This window comes from Gouania willdenowi, chromosome 12 (assembly GCF_900634775.1).
Source record: "Gouania willdenowi chromosome 12, fGouWil2.1, whole genome shotgun sequence".
NCBI classification, from domain to species: Eukaryota; Metazoa; Chordata; class Actinopteri; order Blenniiformes; family Gobiesocidae; genus Gouania; species Gouania willdenowi.
This window is the reverse complement of record NC_041055.1, coordinates 20,860,813-20,874,203: the sequence shown is the minus strand read 5'-3', so window position 1 is coordinate 20,874,203 and position 13,391 is coordinate 20,860,813. Positions and strand designations below refer to the sequence as shown.

The window sequence follows — 13,391 nt, the reverse complement described above, 5'->3', positions numbered from 1 at the left end:
TAGTTTTTGTAATTGTTGCAAAATGTTCATCTCACAGCACACAAATGAGTTTTACAGCTGTAATACAACCAAAACAATGAATGTTTTGTTAAGCCACTAAAAAGCATTAGAAAATAGAAGAGCACACACAACTGACAAACTGCTATTTTCTTTTTTTTATTTTGCAAATGAAAGCCTTGGGAAACAATTAGTGAGTTCGTTTTAATTCACAAGGAACCAAGACGACATGAGTTTTCACTTCTGCACTGATGGAGAAACAAAAAAATGGATTATGTTGCCAAAATATAAATAATCTTGTGATTTTGTGATAGCAACATCATGTTCAATCTGTTCTATTTGGATTTTATAATCAAACACAGCAGTCAAAGCCCAAATGTATTATTAATTGAATCCTAAATATACTGTTTTCGTGCAGCATGCAGCTCTTCCTATATACTGTGACACATAGTTGCAACTGTTGAACAAAGGTGCAGCGCTGTGCTTTCTCTCACTTTTAACATTGTCTCCGGAGTCATTAAGTGCGTCTTTAGGCGCTCGTTGTCATGCAACACAAGTAATGAGCATCTTAAAGGCTGAAAAGTAATATAAATAACTCTAAAGCTATTTCTAACACAAATTAGTAACAAAGTTTAATGATTCAGCTTTAGACCTATCATCTAAAGCAGTGTGAAATGGGGGGTACGTGTACCTCTGGAGGTACACAATGGCACTACTTGAGAGAGCGGAAAATTAACAAATGAAAGCATTAAAAATATGGGATTTTACAGTGTTTACTTTTTAGTTTAAAATGAATGAAAATGACAACAAAAACACACGCACTTACAGAGAAAAAATACTTAACATTACCAGCAACACACAAAACGACTAAAAATGCACACTAAATGAAAGAAAAATACACAAGATCACTAGAAAACACACAAAAATAACAGAGAAACATACAAAACGACATAAGAAACAACCAAAAACACACACACTGAGATGGAATAATTTAAATAATACCAACGAACACACAAAAACACACAAAATACAAGGGAAATATACTGAATAATAAAGTGAAAAGACAAACAGCATACAAAAACTGAAACAAGGCTCAGTCTTGGTCCCACGTTAGACGGAAGATGAACGATAAAAACTGGAATCAAATGGAGGTACGTGTACCCCTACGGCACTACAGGGGGTATTTGAGACAGAGACAGTGGAAAATTAACAAATGAAAGCTGAAAAGAAAGGCAGCGTAAAGCAAATTCTGACATTTTCTTCTAAACACATTAAATAGGTCATAAATGTATTCCTTAAAATAAAAGCCATTCAACCATGTATGTAGAATGTAATTGTGCAGCCAAGTTCACAAACTGTTTCACATTTCTGTGTTCAGGATTTAATGGGCGGGTCAGAAATCATAGTCGTTAGGTAACGGAGCTATCATTAGCATAAAACCGACCCTGCTGCTGAAGCGCACCAAACGTCCGCGGCCTCCAGCGGGAGCAATTCGGCCCCTAGCCGAAAACAAACCGCATTTTTGGACTTTTGCACTTTTTTTGCACTGCAATTTTGTTTTCGCCTCGAGTGGGCGCAGTTCTTACTCTACCCAGGAGGGATGCACATACTCGGACTCGATCAGAAGACGACCCTCTACCACCTGAGCCACGGTCGCCCTAAATGTGGCACCTGAACCAAATAAGTTTGAGAACCACTGCTTTAGAGCATATGCGTCAAACTCAAGGCCAGAGGGCGAAATCCGGCCCTTTTGAGCATCCAATTTGGCCCGCAGGAGAAAGAAAGAAAGAAATGACCGAACACATGAATCAGTGTGTAAATTATTAACTAATTCAGTTGTCGTCGATAAATCAGCTCCTCCAAATACAGAATAAGTTTGAGAACCACTGATCTAAAGTGCATTTATGTGACTGACTGGGTATCATTTTAACTCCTTACATTAGACTGTGGTGTAAATATTTGGAGTTTAAATTATTTAACAGAACATGTGCTATTGATTTTGACTATTCATTGATTGTTTATTTTTTTAACTTTTTACCTCAAAGCTTCTCGGGATGATAATAGGCATTTTCTATAAAAGATAGACAGTGTAGTAGGCCTCATAGATCAATACAGTATTTCTTTCGAAAAATGGGAGAATTCACTCACCAACAATTGATATTGTCACTTGCGAGATTGTTTTTGAATCAATCTCAAACAATCTGTTGACAAATGATCATGTGACTTGAACTTAAGAATCCCGTAGTAGAATGCAAAGTTAGCACTAAAGTGAAAAAGTTTCTTTATGAAGGGTTTTTACTTCTTGACCGGATTTCTTGTGTTTTTTTGCCAGAGAAGAAAGACACGTGACTTGACATCAGTCTTCGAGATATTACATTTCTGCTGTACTCGGCCACTTTTAGTGCACAAAAACATTACTAGTATTATATACCATATTCATTTAATTGTCTTTTAAATACGTCTCTACTTTACATGTGATTTTAGGTTTTAGGCCAAACTCGTAAAAACAGTCTGGGATCCCTTTAAACAAATCTTTGAACATGTACTTTTTTACTTTTACTTTGTGAAGAAGGTGAGCCAGTACTTTTCTTTTTAAGCAAGTTTAAGTGCTTTTACTTCAATAGCCTAAATAATTTGTTTACTTTTACTTTTGCCACCCCTGCTCTTGGGCAACAAATCAGAAACCTTATTTCTCTTCAAGTCCGTCTTGGTACTGTTTATAGGACCACGCTAGCAGCACAATGATTAGATGGCGCGCTGATGCGACGACGACACTTAAACATCTTCCGTAACTCGGCGCGGAAGCGGTCGTGCAGCCATGCGTAGAGAAACGGGTTACAGCACGATGAGCTCATGGCGCACAGGTGGCACAGCAACTGGATGAGTAAGAAGTAACGCTTATTAATAAGGTTAATGTCAATGTCCCTCAGCACATTGAATACATGAATAGGCAGCCAGCACACGGCGAAGGCAATCACCAACAGCGCAACTAAACGAAAAATCTTTCTTTTCCGAGCCTGGTGAGCTCCGGTCTGGTTCTGCGTCCTGTTTCCCGGAGCGACGCATTTCTTTAGTTTAACAGCGATGCAGAGGTAGGATACAACAACAGCAGAAAGCGGAAGGACATAAGTGACCAACAGGGTGCTGTAAGCATAGGCCCGTCTTTCCTTCTCCTGACCCAACCAGAACTCCTCACAGATGGTGAAGCCCTCGTCTTTGAACTCAACATGGTAGGTGTGGACCACGGCCGGAGCCACCAGAGCACAGGACAGCAGCCAGATCCCAGCGAGGACGGCCGCACAGGTGCCCACCGAGGTCCGTTTCTTCAGAGGGTGAACCGTAGCATAATACCTGTGTAAGAAGAACCATCGTGTTATCAGAGTTGTGAAGAGTACTGATATATTCTACTCAAGTAGAAGTACTGAGTACAAGTAAGTCATAAATAAAATAAAAAGTAGCTTAATTAAATAGTATTTAAATGGCTCATGTTAAGCTAAATTAACTTTTCTGTGCTTTAAACATCATAAAGTGCTATATGGGCTTCATACACATGCCCAAAGTATTTTTTTCATTGATTCCCTCAATCGTTAGTTAGAGGATGATTTGCTCCTTTCTTACTGCAGGGTGAGCCCAAACACCTCGCTCCAATTTGATGACACGTTCCCACTTTGCTGACGAATTTGACGCGGCACTGAGCTGGAGAAGCCGCGCCTCCAGGAAGCTCTCTGCCAGGATTGGCATGTAAACAGACACGCCCACGAAGGTGAGCATTTCAGCGTCCTTCGCGCAGTGCTATGTACGTATTTTCTACAGTCTATGTATGTACCGGTGAACGCCCCACGCTCCGTGTTTATAAAGCAGCATGAGCTCGGCTACGGAGTGGGTGGGTGGGTGGGCGGGCCGTCCTCTGGCCCTAAGTCACCATGCGTGTCCCGTTTATAGACACGCCCACTCATGAATGCGCATAAGCAGGACACAAATCAGCCTGTTTGTGTGGAGTTGCTCAGAAAGTGACATTTCATAGGTTAAAACTCTATAAAACAGGCGAGTTTGGGAAAATAAACCTCAAATGCTATGTTTTTGGGGTTCTTAGAACAAATGGAGATGGGTGAAAATAGCATGACATTGGACCTTTAAAGTAAAAGTTACGAGTTACTTTCACCCCCCACGTTTATTGTTGGTAATAAATCTTGCCACGGTTCCCTTGCATACAGTAAACATCTCATGTATAAAATTAAAAAGGAAGAAACCAAATCTTGCACAATTGGAACTTAATTAATTTTCCGCAAAGGTATCTGTATAAAATAAAAGGTTTGTCAAAATGTAAAATTATTTTATGAGTAAAACAACACCAATGAATTCAATTCAAAATAATAACAATTCTCAGGCTCTAAGTATAGCTACTGTACATTTATGAACTCTAAAACTGAGAAAACCTCCATTCAATGCTGTTTTGGCACCATGCATTACACTTAATCTGATCGATCGGCTATGAGGATGCATTTGATTGTCTGGTTATTTCATTTTTTGTAGTTTCACAATGTCCGTTGATTATTTCAAAATAAAACATAATTTACTCAGTAACGGTTGGATGCAGAAATGTAGCAAATTACTTCTTTTAAAACGTACTTAAGTACAAGTAAGTACCCATAAAAGCTACTCAAATACAGTAACGTGAGCACTTCACCTCTGGTGATTATGCACTGCATGATTATTCACTCATTAATTAGTGAACTCATCAACTGCAGTGACCATTTACCCCCGAAGGATTGGCTCTGTGTTGCATTCATGCTTTTCATCAGGATCTTTTATCATTTTAGTGGAAGACAAAAAGAACTAAACGTCACTTTGAAGATAAATTAAGAGTTTTGATTGTAACCTCCAACTATGAATTATGAAACAGTGGGGGGAAGAAGGAAGAAAACGTATTAAAATTTAAAGTCTCCTTTCAACAGGTAGCGTTGTTTGATCTTGGCTTTCTTTGGGCTGAGTCCAGAAGAATAGAAGGAAAGTGATTGTTTTTTTTGTCTACCAAGATGATTTTACTAAACTCAAGAGTCTTACGGCAGCGCATGCATGCATGCAGGGCTCTTTGGTACCTCAAAGGCCACTTGTCATGTAGGGCATCCAATCTATTCTTACCACATGATAGGTTGTTTTCTTTTTTTTTGAAAAGCGAACCATATATCACAGATGAAAATACTTAACCTAGAAGTTCTGATATGAGTTTTATGTAACATGCTACAATTGGACATTTCTCCTTGGAAGCTCGCCAAGAAGATGTTAGTTTACCATCTAAAACTACTAAAATATATGTAAACATAGTTTTATCCAGTCAGTAACACGTGTCTCACCTCAACTCTATTGTACGTCTGCAGGGAATTGAATCCCTTCATTAGTGTTTTCCTCACATTTTGGATAAAAAAATGAAATAAAGTGGATTCAATGAAAAATTCTGGTGTCCTCATGGACCTTATTTGAAATAGATTACATTATTACTGGGAAGGTATATTAATCATTAGAAATTAATATGAATATTGATTATTTTGAAGTACACATACATGTGTACTTCAAAAGTATCAGCAAATAAAAGGTAAAAGGAATCAATTTTTAGCACAAAGTAAGATGCAGCTACTACTGTACATTCGATACTGTATGCAGTATTGTGGCCTAGTTACATATAGTAAAAGTGTGATATTCAAAATGTTACCATTTATGATTTAATGCACGGCTACACACATAAGCTAATTCAGTTGTCATTACTGGTTTATGTGAAAAGCCTTTTTTACATTATGTAAATTACAGACTTTATTTATTAAATTAATTAGCATGAGTGAATTCCTTTAACTGCCAATGTGGTCATCATTAAAAGTGCACTCACTAATCAATCTCTGCGTATCTACTTCATAATCAAATGAATGTACACAATAAGTCATGGATGGTTTTTCTCAGTTGCAGGATTTTCAAGTATTGTTACAGTGGATTTTTTTTTTTTAAATCATCAGCATTTCCATTTCCTTTGGAACATTATCTTAAAATGACAGACGGACCCAAAAGCAAAGCAAAGCATATTTAATCATATGCTTGGTAATTGTCAGGGAAGTGAATGTCAAGAGGACTCCTGATTTACAGGAGTGAAAAGGAGGCAGGTGTCGTGTATGCACAGAAATCTATCTTTAATATTAATAAATAAATAAATAAATAAGCCAAGGAAAAAGACCAAAACTGATCAAAGTCAAAGTAGGAACAAAAATCTAACTCAGTGTAACTTCAAACACTCCTGCGGTAGAGATGAAAGCTATAATTACCACTATAGTAAATGTGTGGGACTATTCAATCTCTCACATGAACAGACTGACAAGACAGATCCATTACTGACATATAAAACCCAACTACAAGCAAGATACTAACAAAACATATTACCAACTAAAAGACTAATAAAAGCAAATAACACCGAGCTGAAAAAGAGCCCATGGGGACTTGAAACTAACCCAAAGAGCCATTGAACCAAATGATCATTATACTGAATAATGAACACATAATATATATATATATATATATATATATATATATATATATATATATATATATGTTTATTTGTGTTGCTCTTTAGTCTCTGGACATTGTCTTTCACTAAGAAGAGATTTTATTGCAGCATACGTTCTGGTAAAATAAAAGTTGATTCAATAAAAATTAAATAAGAAATTCCACTTTTTTCATTCTGTCACATTCATAAAAAAATCTATCAATCTCAATAATTATATCAGATAATTTAATTACAAGAAGTGCAGCTTATTCTTAGTTATTCTAAATGTCCTTCTTGCACCATTGTCTTGCCTCTTTCTCTCTGTACTGAGTACAGTTCCATGTGTGTGTATATATCTTCCATTTTAATTTTTTTATTTTTATTATGCTGTTTATTTATCTACCGCTGCTGAAACACTGCAAATTTCCTTTTTGTGGGACAATAAAAGTTGTCTTATTTTATCTTAATGCTGCCTCTGAGCCATAAATCGGCTTCTTCATAGCCGTATTTTCTTTTATGTGCATTTCTCACATTTCCACTAAGTATGTCTATGTTGTGTATACATGTGCAGTTTAAACATGAAGCTAAAATCAATTTATACATTTCTAAAACCAAAAGATCAATGAATCTGTGAATTTAGACCAATGTACTCACCTATCCACAGCAATAGCAGTGAGAGTGAAGACTGAAACATAAACAGTGACAGGTTGGATGAGGAACACCAGGTAGCACATGGAGCGGCCAAAGACCCAGCCGTGAGGGTTGAAGGCGTAGGCCAGAGTGAAAGGGACACAGGTGACACACATGAGCATGTCAGAAAAGGCCAAGTTCCCAATGAAGAAGTTGGTGACGTTGTGCATCTTGTGCGATCGACAGATGACGTAAAGCAGGAGGTAATTTCCAAACACTCCCACCGCTACCACAAGCACGTAGAAGGGAATGATCAGGGGTTGGAAAATCTGCAGCAAAGCCACGTCTGCAAACTGGGAGCTATGGTTGGTGGAGCTGTTCTGTAGGGCCACCTCATAAACTGGCCCATCATGGTGTCCTGACAGAAATGACTGGGAGCTTCCTGTTGGGTGGCTTTGATTAGCCTCCATGGTAGCAGAGCTGACAGTGTCAGTGCCTGCACACAACAAGGACAACCTTTTATTTACAACAACACATGCTGAGGAGACATAGAAAAAGCATCCTATTCAAGGGCTGATGAAAGCAGTATAAGGTATAGAGCAGGACATCTCAATACCAGCTTTGTCAAAACAAAATGGTTTCTGAGTATTTACAGGAAATACAGTAGATTTTCATCTGGTGGTTATTAAATTGGTGCTGAGATAATGTTCTCTATGATAATAGAATGTTATGTAAGTTTCCTCCCCTCAACTACCAGTAAATACAATTACACTTGATCAGACTGCTTTATTTATATTTATTTCTTGTTTTTCTTTGCTGACTGACCCACTATGGCAGCTGATCAGGTTACGATTTGGCAACAATGCTGCTTTTTCCAACTCTCGCTGCAACCTTCTTAGTAAAGCTCCTTCTAAGAAGCGTAACTACTCTACCTCTGAGCCTGTGCGTCACCACAGGGTTTAGTTGTGTTAGTATTAGGAATGCAACACAATTTTGTGATACAAAAAACTGTGACATGAAAGTCAAAGGTTCACAAAATAAAATCTAGTCAAAGAAGTTTCAAGAACGCAAAGGGACGCAATGACATTTGTTCCTCTTGCTTGCTGTAGTAGCTTACACGCTGCAGTGTTTGCAAGATGGATACTTCGTCTACTCGCTCGCTGAAGAAAACACCTCGGTGACCGCGGCCGCATTGTTTCGTGCCCGTTTGTACAAATTAGGGTGGCAGCAGGGGTGGCAAGACTTTGTTGTGGGGTGGCGTTTGCCACCCTATGCCATCCCGGTAGATCCGCCCCTCGCTGGAGCCAATCCTAGCGTACTATGGGTGAGGGCAGGATTCACCCTGGATAGATCGCCAGTCTGTCACAGGGTTTTTTGATTCTTAAAGCATAAATTCTTCATTTTATTTATTTTTATTTTATTTTCTTCAATTCAAGGTGTGAAGGTGTCTTCAAATGTCTGGGGTTGTAGGAGTGGGGCATTACATTTGTTACACTCGGTTGTGTTTCATAGACAAATATTGTGAAAATAACTACAAGCTTACGTCTCACAACAAGCGTATGGATATCTCAGCCAAAAATGTCTTTACCGGTGCCTGGGCAGTTCATTTTTTTAAAGACATGTTTAGGACTTGGGACTTGATTGTATAGACTTGGGACTTGACTCGAGACTCGACTGTCTAGACTTGGGACTCGAGCAGAAGGACTTGGGCCTTGACTGTGACTCGCAAAACAAGGACTTGGTCCCAGCTCTGCCTCGGTCAGCGCGCGATTGTCTGGGAAAAAAAACCAACTGAGCACTAATTTGTCTTCTAAGCAGATGTTAAGATGAGGCGTGCAGGAAACACAATAAAATCTACATTCTCAGGTGTGATTTATGTTTCTGTCACGTTGACGCGCAGCCCCGTGTCGACACATGGATCCCTACACAGCAGCAGCACACGTTTCACAGAGATCCTCTGCGTTTCATTGCGAGTGTACGTGGTCCGTTAAAGCAAAAGATTCCATGGAGAAGGCTGATACAGAAGCCATAACTACAGATGGCCGATGATTGGGAAATTAAAAGCGACTATGTGCTCCAAACACGAGTGATATTTGAATCACACCCAAAACATTGCTGAAAAGGGCAGCTCATGAATCAGAAGTTAATTGTTTATCCCAGGGGGAAATTACTGAAATGAGAATGGGATGTCCAAAGTATAAAGGCCCTAAGACAAAAGTATTCAAAACTTTTATGTTTGAGAAATGAGAAAAAAAAAAAAAAAAAATATATATATATATATTTTAAAATAGTTCGATTGGTAAATTTGTTTTCATTCTTGTAAAGCAAAACAATCCCACACGCCGTCTCCAACTTTTGCAGTCAAATTGTTTTTCATCAACAAAGATTTGTTACACATTTGTCACTCTTCATATAACGTATCATGAGCCCCATGTCTTATTCCGTATCATATCGTGAGTTGACTATTTTGTTACACCCCTATTTAGCATGTACTGGTATGAGTTGTTGTCTCCAGTCTTTGTTTAGGGAACTTCCTACCTTAGTCTTCCTGTGAAGCCTCCAATCATCTCCAGGTTTTCATTAAAAACTTCAAGTTGGGGATAATTCAAGAATATTTTAATAGCGGTTGCCTGTTTTTGATGATCAAATCTGATTTTTTTTTTTTTTACAATAGTTGATCGTGATCGTTGAAGCAGCAATGGCTGAAAGGCTATTGGATTTTGTCATTTAGTTTACTTAGTATTTTACATGTCGAGCATGTGGATCTCTGTTTGTTCACCATAGAGGACCTGTTCATTGTGCTTAAATTCAAACCTCTTCCTTTTCATTTATCACACAATTTATCACCAATATGAAAGTGGAGATGAAACCCCTGTCTGTTTCCTTCCTGCTGAGTTGAGACTCCTACTCTGTTCATTACTCTGAATGTGAACCACTTCCACTAAAGGTGGAGTTATTCAACACAGCGTCTATTGCGACGGATTCTCACTGACTGCTAATATCAGTGTTCAAAAACGATGCGAGCAATTAGTAATTAGACATTTTGTCTGTAACGTCTCAGTCATACAAAAGTGTCACATGTTCAGAGTCAGACATATTCAGAGGAAGTCAAACAGTCTAAGCCGGTGGCTCAAATAGGAAATGAATAATGCAGTAATTTATACAAGTATTATATTTGAAATATGAGACGGTTCCTATAAGATGCACCGTCTCTGAATAGATGGTGACATTGATAATTTAGTCGACATATGGGGGTTATATTTATTTAATAAATACTTTTTTATGATTTATTCGCTGATATTTACATTGTATGGAAAAATATCTAGTTGAAAAACATCTGACATAAAGAGAGGATCAATGATCAGTGGCGTGAATAGATATTGTTGCTCTCAAGTAAATCCTAGTCATCTTTTTGTTCCTGAATTCAGTATTTGTTGGACATGTCAGAAACATCTGCAGATGTGAACTCTGAGCACAGTTTAATGTCATCTTTTATAAAGTTTTGAAATATATCACTTTATGTCTTCCCTAACTGAAGAGTTCTATTTCATAACAATCGTTTTGATGTTTCACTATGGGATATGCGCCTCTGCACGCCTATCAAAAGCACTTTCTCATTAGGCAAATCCTGATTGGCTGATGAAATGTGTTCATCTGCCGCAGGTAGTACCTCCCACTAAGTGGGGCGGGCGGAGAATAATTGACATTCAAAAATCTCTTCTAGCTCACGAAGCTTCTCGTCGCAGTGGCTTAACCGTCCACAGGCGGACCCTCTTTGGATTTTGTTGAAGGACGCTGCTGCCGTATCCTTTGTTGGAAACTTTTACGCCAAGCATGGGTTTCCTGGCCCCCACGCTTGGAAACTACGCTTTTCAAAGCCCCCCACGGCTGTCGAAGAAGGCCGGCCGCGTCTGTGACATCCACGCGCTGTCACTGCATTCGTCATGCGCTTAATTCTTCCTGGATGACGTTAGGATGGTGTTCAGGCCCAACCCGGCATTTGTGCCAAAGGTGTTGGGTTCGTGTTGACCTATTGACGTCACGGCCTTCCCTGCCTCCCAGGGTGAGCAGCGGTCTCATTTACTGTGCCCTGTATGAGTGCACGTGGGTTTGACGGGGCTTCAGGAGGAGTGATCAACTCTTTGTCTCCTAGGGAAGCCTGTTACTAAGCAACACCTGTCACACTGGGTGGTGGAGGTGATTGCTTTGGCTTATTTGAGTCAGGATGTGCAGCCTCCCGCTGGGTTGCGTGCGCGTTCGACTCGGGCTTTAGCCACCTCCTGGCTTGGTTTAGGGGGTTGTCTGTTCCGGATATTTGTTCGGCGGCGAGTTGTTCTTCACCCCTCACTTTTGTCCGGTTTTACCAATTGGATGTTTCCGCTCTATGCGTGTCGCGGGCGGTTCTCCTGTCCTGATTGGTACAGGGTTCTGCCATGCGGGCTGATGTCGCTTACGATAAGCTTGTCTGCAATACGGGAGCTACGATAATCTCATAGTGAGACATCGAAAACAAATGTTATGAAATAGAACTATAGGTTATTTACATTACCCCGGTTCTATGAGCAAAATGAGTGAAATGTCTCACAAAGACAACCCTTCTTGTGGCCTGACCGAGAAGAGGTTTGCTTATTGAATGCCAATGTATTCTCCCCCCGCCCCGTATTACTCATAGAACTGGGGCTATGTGAATAGTTTTTCACCATTAAAGTTCCTAATGGAGTTTCACCTGTTTATCTGAAAACTCATGAGTCTTTCTGTTTACTTGACTCATGCTGTGAATTGTGTCTTGGCCACTTCTTTATCTACAGTTATCTAAGTGCATTTTAATGGTTGTGATTTTTAAAAATATCAGTATTTGTTTATCAATGTAATGTCACTGTCAAGTTGAGGCATCTCATCATTTGAAACACTTCATTTTGGTCACTAAAGATATAATTAAACAAGGAGATTAGAAGTATAAGAGAATTAGAAGATAAAACAGTCAATAAGCAGCACTGACACACAACATCAAAATGAAAATTCCCTGAAAAATGATAAAATCTCTAAATTGCAAAACAAAAATCTAAATATTTTAGGCAATAATGTTCCGAATTTTGGCTTTTTATCAACAGTTTATAGACAGATTTTTTTAATCATTGATTTTTTTTTTAATCAGTTTTATATCTATATATATAGATATATAGATATAAAATAAATAAATCAGTGAAATAAATATTAAACTCTTACCTGTGAGAACAAAGATGAGTTGTGCGGAGAGCAAACCTTCTTCATGCACTGACGCTGCTGGTTTAAAGAGAGGAGGAGGAGGAGGAGGAGGAGGAGGAGGAGGAGGAGGAGGAAGAGGAGGAGGAGGAGGAAGAGTGGGGCGAGCACTGAAGGGAAAAGATTTCCTTAGAAATGACAGGATGCCAATAAGATGCCAGGGATCTAAAAAGATTCATGTCTGGGCTGTGCTGCGCTGGACGGGGTGATAACATTTGTTGAAGTTCACCTAACAGTTGGTATTGATCCATTCAGGCATGTGTAGGTCTCTATCTTCTTCCATGCAGTTGAATCCATGCCTGCTTTCAGTCTATACTCATGATTTAACTGAAGTGGAAAAATAAATGTTTCATTCTTTATTTCAGAAAATGTCACGGTTAAACTACCAATTTTCATTGGCTGATGGTTTTATATGAAGGGATGTATTAGGTCAGTATCTGTTGTCTAATCTAAGTAATCTGTTGATCGCTTTGATGTTTATTTGATTACTGTGTATTGATTCCAGCGAGCCTTTTGTCTTCTTTTTTAATAATATTTCAAGGTTTAATTTATTCAGACAACACTGTCAGGAAGTTTACTTTGATCTCATGACATGTTTTGACTGTCAACTGCCAGTCTTCTTCAGAGGCGTCTGTTGATCGCTTTGATGTTTCCTTAATTTTCGTGTAATAATTCCAGCAAGTTTTCTTCCTCTTCCTCTTCTTTTTCTTTTTTCCTCTTCTTCTTCCTCTACATAAAAACACTCAAATCATTGTGACGATAAGTTTGTTCTGCCCAAAACAAACTTATCAACGAAATACAGACACCTTTGAGCCCAATGCTTTCATCAGCATTTGAACAAAACACCTGCGAGTGTGACACACAATGTAATACGACTTAGTGAAAATGCACATGTTCTTGGCTGATGCATGTACATCAGCCAAGAAAAAAAACAAATCTCTGGAAATGGAAATGGAAACAAGATAAAAACAAACAA

At 38.8% G+C, this 13,391-nt stretch overlaps 1 protein-coding gene across 1 annotated transcript; it reads right to left on the bottom strand.

Annotated features, from left to right (window-relative positions):
- Positions 1–2,714: 2,714 nt before the first annotated feature.
- On the bottom strand, positions 2,715–12,432 carry LOC114473542 (prolactin-releasing peptide receptor-like). The gene is made up of 3 exons (XM_028463234.1): positions 12,380–12,432; positions 7,178–7,649; positions 2,715–3,348 (listed from the first exon to the last, which is right to left on the bottom strand). The coding sequence occupies exons 2-3, from the start codon at positions 7,621–7,623 to the stop codon at positions 2,715–2,717; spliced, it is 1,080 nt and encodes a 359-aa protein (XP_028319035.1). The 5' UTR covers positions 7,624–7,649; positions 12,380–12,432.
- Between the last annotated feature and the right edge of the window lie 959 nt (positions 12,433–13,391).